This window comes from Alosa sapidissima, chromosome 15 (genome assembly GCF_018492685.1).
Source record: "Alosa sapidissima isolate fAloSap1 chromosome 15, fAloSap1.pri, whole genome shotgun sequence".
In the NCBI taxonomy this organism is placed as follows: domain Eukaryota; kingdom Metazoa; phylum Chordata; class Actinopteri; order Clupeiformes; family Clupeidae; genus Alosa; species Alosa sapidissima.
Genome location: NC_055971.1, coordinates 23,922,953 through 23,943,038, shown reverse-complemented (window position 1 = coordinate 23,943,038; position 20,086 = coordinate 23,922,953). Strand labels below are relative to the sequence as shown.

The following is a 20,086-nucleotide window of genomic DNA, read 5'->3' as shown; positions in this document are numbered from 1 at the left end:
TTTAGGGTCAGCCAAAGGTTTGTGCAGCCAGCTCAGTTGAGCTCGTCCTCCAAATTAGGCTCCAGGGAGGAGGCCATGGTCCATGCAGTTAGAGGGGTGAATGTGGCGCCCTTTGTGTGGTCATGGGGTTGTTTGTCCGCTGCCTTCAAGACTTCTATTACACCTGTGTCAGCACAAAGCTTTGTTCTCGAGCATCTCGGATTGGGCAATTTTCCCATCTGTCAGCTGGTGGCTTAGAGCCTCTGTGCTCTCATTTGTGTGGTGAACTCTGTGGTGCTGAATGTAGGAGGGGGAAAGGACCAACACGGGGTTGGCTTAGCAAGCAGCCAGGGCTGTTGTGCAGAGGAAATTTCACAAAAATTACAAGAATTACAATGACAACCAAAGTGTGATGTGTTGGAATTTTGAATCAGGGCATAGAAATTCAGGTCATCTTACAAAGGTTTACAGAAACTCTGATACATGACACTATGGGCCTGTGTTGGTTTCTTGATGGTGGGAAGAATAATTCAGAATAGAAATGGAGAATTTTTTGAAGGAAAACCTTTTGACTGATGACAACGTACTGTATCTGAAGATGCGATGGGGCTTACCTTTTTACAAAACATATCAGTAGATCTGGCAACAATGTGTTAATATTACCTACAGGGTATTTAAGAGTGTCTCTGTCACCACCCATGAGGGCACCGGATGTATAGAATGTCACTTAAATGGGTATAATTATGGGCTTCAATATCACAGAGGACCTGCAGACAGTCAACAATAACATCATCCAGGGGGCGCTGTGGCACAACTGGCTACAGTGCCGTACCATATTCAGGTCCAAGTGTGTTAGAGTCTGACCCGGTTCATTTCCCAACTCCAACCCATCTCTCTCTCTCCTATCAAAAATAAAGGCAACCCCCCCCCCCCACACAGAAATATATCTAAAAAAATAAATAATATCATCCACAGTTTTTTGCCATAAATAATGTCTTTTATAGCCCACAAATACCTCTATGACATGATTAGACTTCACCAATGAATGAAAGAGGAGGTAATCAATCTTTAATACCATGTGGGTCTATAACCCATAATAAACATTGTTGCATTCATTGCCATGTTTTTCTTTACATAGAATTTTCAGAGCACTGTTAATCAACACAACTACAACTCTTTACAAATAAATAAAATCATTTCCAAGGTGCAGGTTGTCTTGTGATCCCAAGAGTGTGAAAAAGCACAGTTTAAGGTAGAGCCTTCTGCTATCGAGCCCCACATCTTCACATCTAGAATCCAGACTATTTACCCATACTATAAACAAAATGCCCTTGTTGACATAGTTATCCGTTTCATTGCTTTACTACCTAATACCCACTAAGCAACCACAACCATCACCAGACCCTTTTTTACGTATATTTATGCAAATATGCTTTTCCTGATACAAACTCCTCCGCCTGCTTCTGCTTCTTTTCCTTTATCTCCTCCTCTCCTCCCTGTTTTCTTTCTCCATCTCTATCCTTATCTCTACTCCAGAATTAATTTCAAGGTTTCTTCCTGTTCAAAACAAGTTGAACTTTGACCCCATCACCAGAGCTTGTTCTAGGCGGTTCAGGCTGTGAGCTCAGTACAACCCCTTGACACCATATTCATCGTCTATCTGCTATAATATAAATAATTATTACACGGCTCTTCATAGTGTTGCAGAATGCTCCATTCACTTGAATGGGCCTTCCCAACGTTCGGCGGTCTGCTAATTCTGAATAACAGACCGTTGTAAAGTATAACAGACCGCTGTCAAGGAAAATGGGCTTTGTGCTTCTAAGTCAATTCTTTCATATCACTACGCAAGGATTGGAACTTCATTCAAAAGTGAAAGCAGACGGTTGATCAGCTGTGTTGTAAAGAATGTTTGATTCAAGTTCAGTGTTGTTGCGAATTATTTGTTTCTCAGCAAAAGCCATGATGAAACGGTAACAAATAGGCTATAGCCTAGGCTATGTAGGCTAAAGAGTCATATCGTGGGGAGTGTATTGTGTCGTTTTGGTAGCCGTGTAATAAGCGGGATAATGTATAGAACGCCGGTCATTGTCGGGAGATAGGTCCCTTCAGGGCGGAACAAGAGCCCTCCGCTGCGCGTCGGGGTCCGGTTCGCCCTGTCGGGACCTATCTCCCGACAATGACCGGCGTTCTATACATTATCCCTTACATATGAATTAAAATGAATAAAAATTAAATTAATAGTATAATAACAGTGCAATTACAGGGAATGTGGTCATTTAGCATTTCTTCAAAAGAGACCACATCATTAAGACTTGACAAATGGAGGTATGATTCTAGTATAATTTGGATCCATATTACCAAAGATCCTTGATTACTAGCTCCGCTTTAACCCTCTCTGATATTACACTGTCCACAGATACAATGGCCTCATGCTTGGCCCCCAATGCCAGAAGTCAGTCAGTGACTTGACCAGTGCCATGACCTCACACAGAGGAACATGTGATTGGGAAAGGACTGAACACATCCCCCCAGTTTAGTTAGGTCAGAATGGGGACTCCCAAGACTGCTGGGTTCTTGTCACAATCCTCTTGATTTGTTCATAAGAGACAAACATTACAATATTCCATGAACCCAGACGCAGGAAAGCTGGTACGAACCTGAGGGGGATAGAGGAGAGAGCGATCAGCAAAACCATATATGTGTGAATAGCTATAGGGTCAAATAGGTGTCTCACATTTCTTATGTCACGTTTACATATATTTACATTAATTCAGAAACTTTTATTCAAAGCGACTTAAAGCGAATAACATTCAAGCTACAATGCAGAGGAGACCTCAGGTAACAATAATACAATAACACAAATGACCCATTAAACACACACACGACATAGTAATGATCTTTGATTAGGCTAAACTGTAAATGAGTCACACATTTTTGGAGAACACTGCAGTAAACTTTAGTGCAATGTTTTGATGATGATGTGTATATTAAAGGAATTATCCGGAGTAAAATGCACTTTAGATCAATTTACGGATGATTGGGAGTACATACGTTGAGTTGACATCAAAATCATGTAATTCGGATGTGTTTTAAGAAAGTTCGATTTTACCGTTTTTAGTCAAAACTCGTTAGCCTGGAAGTGACCAGGGCATGCCATTTCGCCGCTACAAAAACGCTATTTTTATAACTCGTCTACAGTTCCAAACAACATTACACTTACGTGGTAGTGAGTAGAGGGTCCCTAAAGCCAAACCGAAGTATCCCGAGGTCTTTATGTGGTCGGATAGAGAGTCCAGAATGAATTTTATCAAGCCAGTACCTTTCCGGAAATGTTGCTGCTGCAGCTGGCATCTTTAGGGGAAAGTCCGTAGGAGTCGATTGCTGAGTGTGGAGTAACACGCTCTGGAAATTCACAATTTCATAGCCGTTTTTTTTTTTTATAAAAAAAAACATAGTCCAGTATTTCTTTCGAAATTGAAATGAAGTTGTATGCAACAGCAAACCCTAGCTTACTAACAGGTTGGAATTTTGAAATGTCACGTGGCGTGACGTCGTGCTAGCCTGGCTAGCGCCACCACTTCTCAATGAGACGTGGTCTGGGAACCAAACGTTCATTTTCTCGTATTTGAAAAAAATACCCAGATCCGTTTATTGTTACCGTTTATTGCCACGGATGTCTATCAAATGCGTCTGTGCATAGCTCATCATCGTCTTGCTTTCCCCCCTGTTCTGTGATTGGTTCCCTATCTGAGGCAAAAATTAGGGCGGTAGTTTCCAGGCTGCCTTAGCAGCGTGAATCAAATCGCGCGCAAGGCAGCATGGGAACACCCAGGCTAATGTCGTGCAACGACGTGATGCAATCGACTCTCTATCCGACCACATAAAGACCTCGGGATACTTCGGTTTGGCTTTAGGGACCCTCTACTCACTACCACGTAAGTGTAATGTTGTTTGGAACTGTAGAAGAGGTATAAGGCGAAGAGAGGCGAAATGACATGCCCTGGTCACTTCCAGGCTACCGAGTTTTGACTAAAAACGGTAAAATCGAACTTTCTCAAAACACATCCGAATGACATGATTTTGATGTCAACTCAACGTATGTACTCCCAATCATCCGTAAATTGATCTAAAGTGCATTTTACTCTGGATAATTATTTTAATAAAGACAACACATAAAATATATATCATGTCCAGAGGTATACAGTATGTAACCTCTGATGCTGCGTTCCAGACAACCCACAAGGAACAGGTCATACTTCAGCTCTGACTTTAAAAGTCCCCACTTGGACTTACCCTGTGTTTTTAATCAGGAACTCAGATTTTTGATCGCCATTGCAATGTACTTTTTCTAGTAGGAGGAAGATCAACTTCCGAGTTCATCTGGAACACTATTGGGCAATTTCGAGTAGGACATTTCCAACTTCTGACTGTATTGTCTGGAATGCTATTGGGCAATTTCAAGTAGGAAACATCCAACTTCTGTGTTGTCTGGAAAGCAACAAGAGACATCAGTGACCCCTGGCCCCCCACACTCACCCCTTGTAGAAGGCAGTGGGTCCCTCCTTCTTCAGCATGATGAAGGCACAGTTCAGAGTCCCTCTATACTGCCCATTGGCGGAGTTCATGAACCTGGTCTTCACTACGTCCACTGGGGAGGCCACCACAGTGGTGCAAAAACCAGCCGCAAAGCCAGCAGTGAAGTGGCACGGCAAGTTATCTGCAGGACAAAAACAGACCATTTTATTTTTCCTACCACTGACCACACTAGGCAATGAGAGCATTAGATATAATGAAGCTAGAAATCATCTCCGCTTGACACAGTGATCATTACTAAATCATTTTAAAACAGCTTTAAGTGTTACACATTTCACAAACCTAATGCATCTTCCATGTCTGGTCAAAATCATCACAACCTTTTATCTTCAGTCAAATGATCACGTAACACGACCATTGTAAAGTAGCTCTTTTGCATTATAAAAAAATACCATTATGTTTTCTCTTATACTTATATCAAAGACCACAATCTATCAGTACTACAAGCAATATGAATGCTTACCAGACATTATGTCATACTTCAGAATGAGTTCCTTGATGATGTCATAGGTCACCAACTCTGCACAGTTCACTATACAGTTGCGCGCAATATTTGGCATGCAACCTAGAAAGAAAATGACATGAAAAAATAGTTGTGAACATCTTTCTCCAATGTAGTAAAGTGTTGCATCATTTACATAATGTTAGAACCAAAAACTATCCAGCAAAATATGCTAGATATTGGCAAACTTTAACCAAAAATACAAAAATTCATTCAGTACCGCTATTGAATGCTACATTTCAGGCAATTCAAAAGATTCAGGCTTGACATTTCCTAATTCGGAAGTTGAGATTTTACAGCCTTCTACTAAAAAGCTTCACTAAAGGGAAGAGGAGAGATGGACTTCTCGGCATAGTCTGTCTGCCCCTCCACTCTCCTCCACTTCCACGAAGTCCTATAACAATGTTTGTGTACTGACTGTCCACTGGCCCACTGTTTGCTGCTTATACTGTCTACACCGTTTAGTGTTTACTGTCTACTGTTTATTGGCTATATTTAGCCCATCAGCACAACCCCTTCCCCCTTCTTCCATCCCCCAGTCTGGAATGTGGTTTAACTTAAAACTTGACCAAGGGCTGTTACTCTATTACTTCAAACCTATCCTTGCACTGCTATAATTCTTATTTTACTATGTTTACATTTTTCTCTTATATTGTCCATATTTAATGCTGGTCTCTAGACTTTATCCCTGAACTGTTGCACAGTTGGACTTATTTGCACCATGACACACACTCATAGAGCACCTTCCCACTGCATACTGAATCACAGACCGTCACTGCAAGCGACTCATGCTTATACATCCCAGTACATTCATGTAGATCTTTGATTTAATATATTTTACTGTCCATATGAGTCATGTGGATTTGTTATTTTATCATTCTGTGTATGTTGTAGTGTATTTTGTGTGTGATGTGTGAAGGCTACTGGGACCTTGAATTTCACCTTGGGGGTCAATAAAGTATCTATCTATCTATCTATCTATCTATCTATCTAAAAGTAGGCTACAGTGGAACTATAATGTAGAACTACTTGTAAATTCTTGGCAATCCATCAACCCCGACTTTAAAGTTGGAATAGGACATTTATATGACTTCTGAGTTGTCTGGAGTACAATATTAAAGACAGATAATACAGGGGAAATGGAAATGCTTGTTACCTTTCCAGAGTCCCTTGACTCCTTCATCTCTTGCAATGGTCTTGTAGGCATCCATGGTGCCATTGTACCTCTTGGAGCCGTCAGCACCTCTGACTTGAGCCTGAAATCTCACTTTGACCACATCTGTAGGCTGGGCAAACGCCACGGCCAGGGCTCCAGTGGTGCATCCAGCCAGAAGCCTGGTAGAGATGGTGACATCTGGTACAATGAGATAATTACAAAAAAGAAGCCATGAGGCAATACAGAGAAGTTCATATGACGCAATGACACGCAAATTTGTGAAGCGTTCCATATTTTTTGGGGCAGCCATGGCCTACTGTACTGGTTAGGGCTTTGGACTTGAAACCGAAGGGTTGCCGGTTCAATCTCTGACCAGTAGGAAAACACACAGGGGCAGGGGAAATGGTTGAGCACTGCTCTCCCATGCCAACATCTACGGCTGAAGTAACCTTGAGCAAGGCACCTAACCCCTCACTGCTCTTTCTTCACCTCACTGTGTGTTCACTGTGTGCTCTGTGTGTTTCACTAATTCAGGGATGGGATAAATGCAGAGACCAAATTCCTTACATACACAAGTATACTTGGCCTATAAACCTGATTTAATTAAATCAATAGGGAACAGTGGAGTAAGTTGAGCCACCACCTGTGTATATTGGAAATCAAAGTTTAGTCTGCATTCTCAATTTTACTCTTATTGTGAATGCAAGAAAACATACCATCACATAACAGTTTTATTTTTAAAAAGGTTTTTAATTGATGCCATGCTTCCTGAACTGGAGTTGTTTCACTCCTTTTTCATAGGTCAGCTTAAAGTTTAAAACGTGCCCACTTCCCCTTATACCAATTATGAACACCAGACCAAATATAGTCTACATTCATCTGCATGTATTGTAGTAGGCTTACAAATTATAATGGGATTAATTATAAAGATGCTAAACCAAAGATCACTTGCACACTTCTGCACATTTCTCACATGCCCATAGCCTAACATGTAAGAAATACGTGTAGGCCTATCATTCGCTGCAGATGCCTGAGAATGAGTAAAGACTGAACTTACGGTCAGACCCGCCGTTGTAGAACTGCTTCATCCAGTCGTAGAGTCCGATGCTCACCGAGGCGAAGCTCATTTGCCTCTGCAGGCCAGCCACCAGGCCATTGTACATGCTCCTTGGTCCCTCCGTCTTGGCCATGGTAGCAAGTGTGCCAAACACACCCCTGTACTTATGTCCCTTTTTCGCATCGCTGGATCTGGACTCTCCCTGGATCTAAAACGCATAAGCAATGTATGTCTTGTATGAAGCCACAAATGTAACACAAAAAGGCCTACTTATATATAGGCCACATTAACCTAAAGCCTACATCTAATTGAAAAACAAGCAATTTGCCATGTGTTCTGAATGACAAGGCATGCAGTGGTGTAGCATATCCGTCATCTCACCTGTAGTCGCACTTTGGCTGTGTCCAGAGGGTAAGTTACCAGGTCAGCGATACAGCCCGCTGCTCCAGCCCCCAAAAACTTCACTGCAAATGTAGGAGTAGGACCCTCTGTTTGCAATTTCCCAACCATGACGGAGATCCGAGTTCGAGTTTCTCCGTAACTTTCGTGGCTCTTAACTAATGATTTTGAAGTTTACCCAAAAGTACTAAAACGACTCTTCAATCGTTTTACTTCTTCAAATCACTGACTCTGAGAGAGCAACGTTAAAGCTAACTCAAGAAGATTTGAGTCCTCACGTTTCTGCCAATTAACGTTTTAATGTCCTCACTTTGACTGGAGAGCCCTTTTCCACTTCCTCTTGGTCCATAGAGGTGTTCAGTGCACAACCACCTAAACGCAGCAATGATAACGATAAGATCATCAGGTTGGAAAAACTCCCAACAGCTTAAAACAGTCACGAGTCTTAAAAAGCTTTACGAAAATTCCGCTGCTTTATTACATAGAAGACCATCCAAGTCGTTACCAGAGTTCAGAACCTACCAAAATTGTAATCCGTTAAAATGTATATCCATATGTAATCTTCAAGGCAGTTTCAACTGTGTGCATCAAAGGTTCCTCTCTAGAACAGGTCGCACAAACTGGGGGTCTTAAAATACCCCTACGCTCATGCGTTCTCAAGTGCGTATCCAACAAGTTCACCGGCGCGCCTGCCAAACGTGTATGCTGCTTTTGTAATGAGGGCATGGGTCTCACTCATTGATGACACAAAATGACATGAACAGATAAATCACTAACAGTTCACTACTTACTAGGTACAAATTATTTATATCTACACGATATAGACAGGTTACTGATATGGAAACTGTTTGGATGTGTTTTGTTGATTTTTTTTTTTTTTTTTTTTTTTTTTTTTTTTAAGATGAGAGGGAAGTGTCCTGATGATTAGGTCCAATTTCAACAATCAAAAACAAACAACAAAATCAGCAACACAACCCGTTTTGAAATAGGTTGCAGTCAAAAACATCTTTAAAAACCTTTATTTTTTATAAAAAAGTACATACACTTGATTTTTACTTGACATTACAAAAATCACTGTAGGCCTACACATTCCGGACTTCACATCCAACATCATTCATACTTCAGATTGTATAAAAAGTCACAAACAGAAATAAATTATGCACAACACACACATACACACAGCCAAGTTAGATCATGAAATGCTTTAAAACTCTTAACACACAAACACATGTGGACACATAGAAAACACAAAGACAAACACAGACACACACAAATAAAACAAAGTAAAAAGTGCTAGTGTTCATCCTTAAAATGAGAGGCAAATATTTTTGCTATCCTCTTGGTCTCCTCTCTGTTGGCTGCAGAGGGTGTGAACTTTGGTTTCGGACGAGTCCGATGTGGAATTCCGGTAGCCTGAGATGTCTCCTTTAAGAAAAGAAAGCCACACGATCAGCGTTTAATTATTACAAACATCTCTTCATTTCTAAAAGCGCTGATAATTAGCCATCATTCTGAGGAAACACAAAGAACAGTTTGTTTTTCTCAGTGTGTAACCCATTCTGAGTGTCCAAATAAACAATATGAAAGAACAGAAAGAACATGAAGAACAGGTGTCAGTAAAGTTCATTCAAACATTTCGGAATGACTATCTTGAGTAACACCCCAGCAGCCTACACACCACGTCTGCACTCACCCTGAGGTCAAGCATGCCAGTCTGACTCATATCAAAGATTTTATAGTTAACCGTCTCTGCTTATACCTTGGTATCTACTGAAGACATAACTGGCATAGGCAATGGCAGTAAAGAAACATGAACTACACAATATCAGGCACTAACTTCTGGTGGTGTAATTAAGCGTCAGGTGTTTTATGAGGCCAGAGCATGTGCAGCAATGAACAGAAAATCTGACAGGTCTCACCAAAATACCATATTTGATTAAATCTCCTATTAAAATTCCTTCCAGTGGCTTCACTTTTGGCTAAGCGTAGACAGTCCATGTCCTTTTACTCAATGGCCATAAATAACCTTTCACCTCCTTAACAAAACTCAGTGGCACTTGGTTGAAAACAAAAGCATGGAAAGCAGATAAGCTTTAGGGACCTCATACCAACCCAGCACTGGCATCTCACCCATACAACCAATACCTTTGCAACACAGCTCTTTGGTAAAATGCGGGAAATCTTTAAGCAGTCGCAAACGAATATTCTTTCAGCATTATCGGTTTGTTTTCCTACGTGTTATGGTCTGGCTGGTAGTGGTCAAAAGACTTCCTGGTTCTAAAAGGTCATTGTGTGACGTGTGTGAGTGACAACAGCATGTGCTGCATGCTCTGGTCATTGGAAGGAATTCTTCTAAAGGCCTGGAGGCACATGTTGTTTTGTTCCTTACATAACCCAGAAGTGGAACAGTTGAAGGCTAGTTTGAAGCAGTACACATACTTGACTTCAGAGCTGTGAGCGTCGCAGGGAACCCCATGATCTCTGGGAGACGCAGCCCTCTTAATGAGGTTTATTCATGGACATACTCCAGGCGAAGGCATACATGGGCATGGAGTAATGCACAATGGCCAGCAATAACTGCTGAGATATTTTCACAACTCGGATTACACAAGTCACACTCTCCCCTGACGTGTGTGGGTGTGTTTGTGTGTGTCGTGTGTATAAGTGTGTGAGGGGTTGTGTGTGTGTGTGTGTGTGTGTGTGTGTGTGTGTGTCTGTCTGTCGTGGGGTTGGCTGCCACCTCCTGTAGTGCTTAAGGTCTTGGCAGGGATACCAGAACAGGGTGACCAACAATGAAAGTATGTTCTCCTATGAGCCTGACAGGAATAACATCACAGGTGTACGATGAGTCAGCAGGTCGGTCACACTACTGCAGGTCTTGTGAGAAACCACCACACTATGACGTATGGGCTTTACGAGTCCAGTGAACAGCCAACAAAATTATTTAGAATTTAGAACAGAAAGTGTAGAACAAAAAAATATAGCCCTTTTTTCATAAGATTTTCAGGCGAATTAACTCATAATTTGATGTAATTTTGAGCAATATTAGAAGCACCAAATTGGTTTCCATTCAACAAATTTTATTCTAGCAAATTAAAATGATGTCGTCCCTGTTAATGCAAATTTTTCTACAGGGCTGGATGGCTGGAAACCATCCAGCACTTTGTGGACATTCTGAGCAGGCGTCACTGTAACTTACATCGCTCCAACCCTTTTCCATCACATTAATGTCGAATTAACTCTTGTTAATCCACCTCTGGTGAGTGAATTAACTTAGCACGAATTAACTTAGCACGACACAGCATCGATATAAGTCCTTTTCCATCACGTGTCGCATTTACTTTTTGATGCGCATCGTTTTCAAGCTAATTCACTTTTTTATGGAAAAAGGACTTATGTCATCAATCTGAGGCCCCATGTTAAAGAGTCCATTTCACAGAACAAGTATAACACTGTAAAGTAAAGTTCACTGTTTTTGTCAATGGACACTTGTTGTCTGACTCTGGGCTATAAACTGTCCAGCGCAATAACTTTTAAAAGAAGAACAGAAAACAAAGACTAAAGGTGTAGTCAGCGATCATAGGCGATTTCAAGCCCATAACATTTTTTGTCACATCCAACAATCATCTCCTCATAATGTGCTAGTTGCCCATTTTTTATTTTAAACATAAACACTTGTTAAAGCTAGATTGCATGATTTTAACATTGCCCCCAGAGTGTAGCACTGTAGCTGCCTGGCTGCTATAGCTGTTAGGTACAGCAATTCGAGCTAGGTAGCGCCGACCGCAACATTGTTTTTTTTCCGTACCGACAGTACTCGGTGACCTCGAGAATCAGAGATCTATGTGAAAAATTGCCGGAATTCTCCTTTAACACAGATTAACTTTGACAGCAGTAATAATAATAATAATAATAATAATAATAATAATAATAATAATAAAAAAATAATAATAAAACAAATGTGTGTTTGCGTAACGGTATCCAGTAGGTCGTGACTGAACTGCCTAGTCAACACAGTCCAGGTTACACTTACTGGGTCAGAGGTTGCCAGGGGGAAGATGGGGGCCAGGCGGAGGGCTCTCATGGAAGCCTCTAGATGCTGAGTGGGAAGGAAGAAGTTTGGAAAGTCCATCACGTCACAGCTACAGAGTGGGTAAAGGAAGATGCACACAGTGATGTTTGAAGAAAATGATGTGTATAGTACAAAGAAGTTGTCATGTGATATGAAAGCATGGGTAGCAAGTACTAGAAGGGTTGTTCAACAATTGGGGACCTTTTACTCAGGTAATAAGACCAATCCACACCCCCACCCCCCTACCCAGCTCTGACCCCGAACTATGTTACATTACATTACATTACATTTGGCTGACGCTTTTTAGCCAAAGCGACTAACAACATAGTAAACAGTTTAAGTTTTAGAGCAGTTCTCAACAATTTTAGAACAATTTAAAAACAATAGAGGACAATTTAAAAACATTAGAGTACAGTAAGAATAAGTGCATCAGTGAGTGCTGTTTTTAACAGTTACTTGTCAGTTTGAGACGGCTGGTGAGTGCTAGGATCAGTAAGACTTGTTGTAAGTGTTGCTATGAGAGGAGATGTTCTCTAAAGAGCTGGGTCTTCATGTTACTAGTTAACAATTACTGACACTGACATCAATTGAATCACGTCTTCTTCACTTCATGATAAACTTTTAAATTGTTAAAACATGTGTTATAACCTTTATATTAACCCCAGCAAGTTCTTATTAACATGTGATGTAAAGAAAGGATACAGTTTTTCTTTCTGTTGGTTGTCTATGTCACCAGCAAGATCTCGTTTTGGGCTTGTGCTGCATTCACCGCTGGCTGACATCATGGAGGTCTCCCCCTCTGTGTCTCGGCAGCCAGGACCCCTGGGAGTGGTGTTCTCTTCAGTGCCTGATGAGAAATCTCCCTGCTGCTGTGGTGAAGACATGCGGTCCTGCTCCTCCTCTAGTCTCTGTGGTGTTACTCTAGTCTCGATCAAAGTGTCGTTTGCACCAGAACTCCCTGCATCTGAGCCTTCAGAGTCCGAGTCCTGGAGCCGGTGTGGTTTGATGGATGTGTAAGCCAGGGCGCTCTCCATCTGTGTGGACTCCCTTATGTCCCTCCTGTCCTCATCGTCGCCATTGTCCTCCTCCTCCTCGTCCTCCAGGCTGGACCTCATCAAGGGGAGGTCCCTTGATGGCCGCTCCTTCAGTTCCTCTACAGAACACAGGTCTGGGTCAGACACCATGCTTGTCCAGGGGCTAGTTCTGTCTGTCAAGGAAGTGACCTCATTTAGGGTGCGGGGCTCTAACAGGGTCTCCTCAAACTCCTCGTCATCATAATCGTCCTCCTCCTCCTCCTCTTCTTCTTCCTCTCCCTTTTCTTCCTCACGCTCATCCTGCTCCTCCAACTCTTCTTCTTCAGAGAAGCACCTTTTGAGCTCCTCCTCTTCGTCGTCCAGAGAAGCCGGTTTCCTGTCGCCATTCTGAGGCTCCGAGGCTTCTACAGGAAGTTCTCTCGCCACAGTGGGGTCATACAAGGTCATTGTGGGGTTGTACGAGGTCATTGCAGGATTGTACGAGGTCATTGTGGGGTCATCACCCTCAGGTGTTCTACAGTCTCTAGGGGAGAATGGGGGAGAGTCTGGGGATTCAGAAGGTGGAGGCACCACCCTGGACCCAGCTGTTGATGACTGTTGGTCTACTGATGGACATAGCTCTCTTTGGGGGCGTGGCGGCAGGCCAGAAAGGTTTGACAAATGCATGTGTGATTCACTCATACCTGAATTGACAGAAGGAAGCACAAAGGGAAAGATTGACGGAGGGGGGAAATGCAGACCTGCCAACCTACAGTGTAGGTGAATTCGCAATCGCACCCAGTGCAGATTTTTGTTTTAGTTTCGCAAAGGATTTCAAATCGGCCAGCTGAGGGGAACGACGCAAATTTGCGAGTTAACAATTGTTAAGCTCAATTCAGCAAGTATTTCATTTAGCCCACAGCGTGCCGAAAAAATAGTAACACGAGCAACACTGTGAAGTTTTGCCTCAAGTCTATAGGCAGAGATACACTAAAGTGAAGCATGGGGCGTGTGCTTGTTCGCCTACATTTTCTTTTTTGGAATCCTCAGAAACAACTGATAGGTCGGTCTGCAAAACTAGCTCAAACAGAGGCCAATCGCTATATTTTGCCTGTCATTTTCTCTCACCGTGTCTTGTCACTTTCTCTCTCACTCTTAATCAATTTGTGCGAGATTCTAATTCACACGCTCCAGGGAGCTTAACGGGAAAGTTGGATGTCTGATCGTTTTTGTGTACTTTCAAGTAAGAAATCATACCGCCATACTTTAATTGATGTGAAAATAAGTAGCCACTACACAAAATGCGTACTGGTTGGCAAGTCTGAAAATGGAAGGATTCAAGGGAGAAAGAAAAACAATCAACATCTGAAAGATGCATGCAGGGCACGGTACTGTGTCAAAATAGGAATCCCCTTCCATGCTGCCGCATGAACCTATATACCCACCCACCCACATCCAATCTGCTCTTGAATTGTACCCTTGGATAAATATCTCTAGTTGTAGAAAGTAAACATGAGGAAGTCACAATTAAGTGGAATAAGTCGACTATAAAATATAAAATCAGTGGACCTGCATAAAGCAGAGATTTACAACTGGTGGTCCACTCTGCAGGTGGCCATGCATAATCTGGCTATACATTCAGTAATATAGTTTCACTATGGGAACCAGGTTGCTTCTTAGGCCCTGTATACATTAAGCTGGGTAAATATAAATATGCATAACTAACACTTGAAATCACTTGAAAACCCACAGTAAAAACGGCAGTGTGAATTCCCAAAACTGGCACGGACAGCAGAAGTGGGTTTATGCTGTGAGGGCCACTCAGAGCATGTTGTAACTTGGCTTTCGAAAAGTGCTATATCAATAAAGATTATTATTATTATTATTATTAATATTATTACTACTCACCGCTGAAGATGCTGTTGACCTCCCCCACCAGGCGGCTGGTTTTGAGCAGGAGCTGTTGGGCGTCTGCGTCCGAGTGCCTGCGCTCCTCCTGGGGCTGCCGAGGGACGCTGCTGCCCTCCTCCTCCTCCTCCTCCTCCTCCCGTCGACTCACGGAGGGGAAGGTGGGAGCGGTGAGCTTACGGCTGAAGTAACGCTGGATGTCGTCCAGCTCACTCAGGTTCTTCCTACACAAACGTTGTTGAACACACCAAGCGCACACACTGTAAATACGACAGAACACGTATACTGACGCTCCACAGTGCCGAGGCCGAAGCGTACAAGGAGATCAAGACTTTTAGTAGAACCACAAGCTTCATTCTTCTTTTTGTTTAACGCACAATTTGATTCTGATTTATTGGGCAACTGGGCACTATGGTTAATACACAAGTGTGGTCAGTACACAGGAAATTACAGAGATACCTCTGGCAAACAAGGTATTCTCCCAGAGTCACATTGCTAAGTAGATCTGCTACTCTGAAAAATCCAACACAATTTTTCTTTTCTGCCTAGCACCCGCATTCTCCGCATTCTTAGTTGCTGCACTATTTCACATGTCACACTTGATACATTGAATACTACTCTTCTGCTGAAGTAGATGAAGTACATTATATAGTATTGTGTGCGCTAGTCTTCCAGAGGCCCCTGGGTGAGCACCTGAGTGCGGAGAAGAGGACGGAGCGGCTGGGGTCGGAGTCTCCGGCAGCGGTGCCCGGCTGTGGGGCGGTGCCCCGCTGCTCTCCTTCCTGCAGGCTCTGGTGGAACTGACGCACGTTGTCCACGTGCTCCTCGTGCCGATCGCTCGATCTGCTGTGATGTCAAAGGGAGAAAACAGCAGGGTCTGAGGCTTCCAGTGTCCCACAACATTTACTTCTGAGGTATGTTGGTGCGTCTTCTGCATGGTTTTATGAACACTTAAAATACAGTATGTCAGTAGTATATAGAACTGTGAAAAGACTGGTGGGTAGCAAGCTGTTGGCTGGCAAAATAGACTCTACCAAATATAATCTTCAACTGCATAGTTCTGTGTGTGCTTTCTTTTCCTGTAATTTCCACAGTAAGAGATTAAACTATTTACACTATAAACATAGTGTACATCCTGTAAGGAAACTCAATCATGCCAGGCACTTCATCTCAAGTAAAGACAAGCGCAAACGTCCAGCTGTCCCATCACCTCGGCCCCTGTGTGTGTGTGTGTGTGTGTGTGTGTGTGTGTGTGTGTGTGTGTGTGTGTGTGTGTGTGTGTGCGTGTGCGTGCATGTGTAATGCCTCACCTCTCAGACAGGAGGCGCTCTAGGCTTGTGTGTGTGTGCGTGTGTGTGTGTGTGCGTGTGTGCGTGCGTGTGCATGTGTGTGTGTGTGTATGTGTGTGTACGCGTGTGTGTGTGTGTACGCGTGTGTGTGTGTGTGTGTAATGCCTCACCTCTCAGACAGGAGGCGCTCTAGGCGCTCGGGGGAGGCGTTGATGTGCTGCTCTGGGTATCGGCTGATGTGGCTGGGGAAGGCGCTGTAGAGGCCTGTTGTCTGATAACACAGCGGGAGACTGCTCAACACCGCCTGCCACACAAGCCCCCAGCACACGTTAGAACACACAGGACACTACACAGCTGCCACACAAGCCCCCAGCACACATTAGAACACACAGGACACTACACAGCTGCCACACGTTAGAACCATATATATATATATATATATATATATATATATATAAAAATAATCTCCAAACCAGATGACAGTGATGTTTTGTGGGGCTAATTCTCTTCTGATGAAGTTAAGACCTAATTTTTATTTAGACCCAAGTAATACATTAGGCTAAAAGCATGACTGGCATAGCAACCATCCCCAATTATTTTTACTTTTTAAATCACATTAACACATGTTAAGTATTTAATGTTTACAGTCATTTGTGTTCCTCAAATGCAAAACAAACAATACCGGTCCAAATGTTAATGAAGAAAATCACGACTACAAGATCACGACTACAACTTGACAAGACCACCCCTCTTACGCTGGAGTCTTTGGCGGCGTCCTCCGCAGACGCCTGTCTGTGCCGTCGGAGCTCGTGCACTCCCCTCAGCGGGGCGACGGCCACCTTGAGCTGGCCCTGGCACTGCCCGCTGAAGTCTGTGATGTTGTACCAGCCGCACACCGACTGGAACCCAGACAGCAGCGGAGACAGGTCCACCGTGGCAAAGCCAATCACACGCTCCACGTCTAGCAGGGGATAGAAGGGAGGGGACACCCAGATCCAGAGAAACGCAGAGAGCATGTTAGTGCCTATTCTGAGGCGCAGTCCTGGAGTCTGATGAAACGTGGTTGATATCTGAGCTCAACAACTAATCCAATTACAGCTGGATGTATGATTGGCAGTTTGGTTTATGCACGGAAGGCACTTTAGCCAGCTTGTATTTTTCTGGTCCCCAAGATAGAGGGATGACTTGTGTCCTGGCTGGCCAAAGAGCCTTCCGTTCATAAACGGAATTGGCTGGAAATGTGTTCATTACCTCCTTTATGCCAGACTTTGAAGACCAGAGATTGCTGTGGATCCAACAGCAGCTGTTTTGATAGCCTATGACATAGCACAGGAGAGAGGTTTTTTACAGGTCTGCATACATTATGCATTACATTATTTTAAGCATACATTACGTTACACTGCAGCTTTATTTGTACAGTCCAGAGAAAACTCTACCAAAGCCCATGTTGGTATATATCCCTCGGGTTTCTGATTATATGTAGGATTCTTTGAAAAAAATGACCTACTAATTAATCAGTACATGAGAACAGGACATCCAATTATTGATCACATTTAGAAACTGCACAGCGTTAAACGCTAAAGGAACATGGCAACTTTTTGGGAAACTAGATGTACCGCAGAGCGGTACAAAATATGACTGCCGCCCTGTCCTGCACATTATCTCCGCACAAAATAAATCACTCTAGCAAATTTGTCTCCATCTCCGACTCCTTCCTCTACTCTTGCACGTAAATGAGTGTGTGCATGTGTGTGTTTGCTTTCGTGTACATGTGTGCTTCTCTGTGTGTGTTCGCTTGAGAGTGTGTGTGTGTGCGGGGGTCATGGTGTCTGTGTCTGTGTGTCTGTGTGTCTGTGTGTGTGTGTGTGTGTGCGTGCTTGTGTACGTGTGCATGCCTGTGTGTGTGTGCTTGTGTGTTTATGTGTGTGTGTGTGTGTGCCTGCGTGCATGAATGTGTGTGTGTCTTCATGTGTGTGGGTGTATTTATGTGTGTGAGTGAGTGTGTGTGTGTGGTTATGTGTATCTATGCGTGTGGGTGTGTGCAACCCTTCGCTCAACTCCACTATCTACAGACCGATTGGTGTACAATCACTAAATGTACACATACATTCATTTATTGTATGACCCCCCATGAACGGAATTCCACGAAACTCAGCATGGTGATCTTACATGTCAAATTTTGCCTTTTCATTTTTAACTATGTAGCACTATACCACAAATGAGTGGTTATGGGATGGGTTGAGATGGCCTCGAGACCAACATACAAAAAAAAGGCCCTACGGTTATCGAGATATTCACAGAAAACTGTGTCCGCCCTACCCACATTTCAGGGGGTCTGGTGTGGCGGGGGGGGGTGACGGATTAAAAGCGAAAATCAATGGATCCGTGTCATCCTAGTGGGGCTACATGTCCACCAAGTTTCATGCAGCCAGGTCTTTCAGTGTCACAGGAATCATTGACACAAGGAAAAAAAAAAAAATCCAAAAGAAGAAAAAAAACTCTGACTAAACCTACATGACCGCCGCTTCGCTTGTGCAGCGGTCATAATAAACGTATTTACCGTCTGCCCAAGAGTTAGATACGAGGATACATACACTTCTCTTTTCTGTATGTGCAATACAGTAATAACTCTGACACTGTTAACCCAGCTTTGCATTATTCACTGGAAGTGGGTTAGACCAATTAGCCTACAGTTCCTCCCTCTGGCAAAAAGGCTAATATGCCAAAAAGTTTGCGTGTTCCTTTCAGATAGTTGAGCCGCTCACCACCACACCAGCTAATTCTCCAGCTTCTCTACTCTCTGAAAAGGTATGCGGACATAAGACACCCATGTTATGATCTGCTCTAAGCCCTGTTCAGTGTGAAAGTGTCAGCGAAGCAGTGTGACTCACCGACACTCCAGATGATGGTCCCACACTGGGCAGCTGCTGTTCTGCACGACGTCAGTGGAGACTGTGCCAGCGGGGCCGGTCGTGGCGTAGGACACATAGTAGCCTGGCACCCCGCCACGCTGCTCAGACAGCGGGCACCCTGAGGGCAGACACCACCCCAGCACACAGGTGAGACAGAGGAAGTGGGAAATGCATTATCAGCTATTTACCGGTTAACTTTGAAAAAAGTAAAATACTTAAAATCCATAAAGTAAAACACACATCAAAACACAAACAACTTATTCTGGCTCAGAATGGAGGGAAGAGAGGAGGCGTAAGAAGTAAGAGTTTATATGTTGGATTTTACCAATAAAAGTAGAAAAAAAAACAATGGGAAAGTATCTCAATAGAGTGAAGAAGTCAACCACATTCTCACTGTGAGCAGAACCTATTATTTACAGACCCAATGATTTTCCAATCGTCACTTCTGCCATCTTAACACCTTTTGGTTTACCCATGAAAGGCCTCTGATGGGCTGAGGAGCACATTCAGTTGGTCAGAGGCCCCTGTGGCAAACCCATCTACACCCCTCAGTTGGTCAGAGCCGGAGGCCCCTGTGGCTTACCCTTAAGGCTGAGGTGCATGGCCCTGTCCACAGTGATAGTGACCCCAAAGGTGTCCTCCTCCCTGGACTCTGGGCTGGGAGACCCTGGAGGTTCCCTGCTCGAGGCTGTCTTCACACGAGCGTGGCTATGTGTGTGCGACTGCCGTGTGGTGGTGCCTGTCATCGTCGCCAGAGCCTCCCACTCTTCCTCCTCCTCCTCCTGCTGCTGCACCTCCTCCTCATCCGCTTGGGGGTCACTCTCGTAGCCGGGCAGTGCAGGGCCGGGCGTCATGGTGATGTGGACCCTGACGGCAGCGCCGCTGAGGTCAGCTGAAGAGCGTCTGAAGAGGGGGTAGACTCCTGTGGGGGCACAGCATAGAGAGAGACACAAGGATCATCAAGTGACCATATACAACAGCTCAGCTTACTAGAAGGTAAAAAAATGCAATTAAAAGGCACCCTTAAGAGTTTTTTTTTTCCTGAACATAACATTTCCAAAATCATTTTGATGGCACATAACCTCATAAAATGACGAACGGCACTTCTGCCATTGTCTGAGCGGCCCTCTATAGGCGATTAACGACCTAGCAACTTTCTGTGTTCGGGTAGGAACACTAAATCCCCCCTCCGAAATCAAAATG

At 43.6% G+C, this 20,086-nt stretch overlaps 2 protein-coding genes across 3 annotated transcripts in view; both read right to left on the bottom strand.

Annotated features, from left to right (window-relative positions):
• Positions 1-2,188: 2,188 nt before the first annotated feature.
• LOC121683558 (mitochondrial uncoupling protein 2-like) lies at positions 2,189-8,384 on the bottom strand. 2 transcript variants are annotated; one of them, XM_042063212.1, is made up of 7 exons: positions 8,212-8,384; positions 7,672-8,061; positions 7,291-7,498; positions 6,234-6,431; positions 5,039-5,140; positions 4,519-4,699; positions 2,189-2,639 (listed from the first exon to the last, which is right to left on the bottom strand). In XM_042063212.1, exons 2-7 carry the CDS (start codon positions 7,798-7,800, stop codon positions 2,525-2,527), a joined length of 933 nt encoding a protein of 310 aa, XP_041919146.1. In that variant the 5' UTR covers positions 7,801-8,061; positions 8,212-8,384; the 3' UTR covers positions 2,189-2,524. The 2 variants fall into 2 exon arrangements, with proteins under 2 accessions (XP_041919146.1, XP_041919145.1); XM_042063211.1 differs by having other exon boundaries at positions 7,672-8,384.
• Positions 8,385-8,692: 308 nt separating this feature from the next.
• c2cd3 (C2 domain containing 3 centriole elongation regulator) overlaps positions 8,693-20,086 on the bottom strand; it is a 26,216-nt gene continuing 14,822 nt past the window's right edge. Inside the window, exons 25-34 of the mRNA XM_042063209.1 lie at positions 19,467-19,805; positions 18,863-19,001; positions 17,223-17,287; positions 16,727-16,932; positions 16,142-16,275; positions 15,376-15,528; positions 14,683-14,906; positions 12,464-13,478; positions 11,723-11,831; positions 8,693-9,114 (exon numbers count right to left, since the gene is read on the bottom strand). Coding sequence (XP_041919143.1) covers positions 8,983-9,114; positions 11,723-11,831; positions 12,464-13,478; positions 14,683-14,906; positions 15,376-15,528; positions 16,142-16,275; positions 16,727-16,932; positions 17,223-17,287; positions 18,863-19,001; positions 19,467-19,805 — 2,516 coding nt within the window. The 3' untranslated portion in view covers positions 8,693-8,982. The remainder of the gene's footprint in view (positions 9,115-11,722; positions 11,832-12,463; positions 13,479-14,682; positions 14,907-15,375; positions 15,529-16,141; positions 16,276-16,726; positions 16,933-17,222; positions 17,288-18,862; positions 19,002-19,466; positions 19,806-20,086) is intronic.

Excerpts from the sequence above, each read along its gene's own strand:
- LOC121683558 (XM_042063211.1), bottom strand. The coding sequence starts at position 7,800 with ATGGTTGGGAAATTGCAAACAGAGGGTCCTACTCCTACATTTGCAGTG. Across the intron at positions 7,499-7,671 it reads CAGCCAAAGTGCGACTACAG|ATCCAGGGAGAGTCCAGATC; the intron begins GTGAGATGACGG and ends TATGCGTTTTAG. Across the intron at positions 4,700-5,038 it reads GAAGTATGACATAATGTCTG|ATAACTTGCCGTGCCACTTC; the intron begins GTAAGCATTCAT and ends TTTGTCCTGCAG.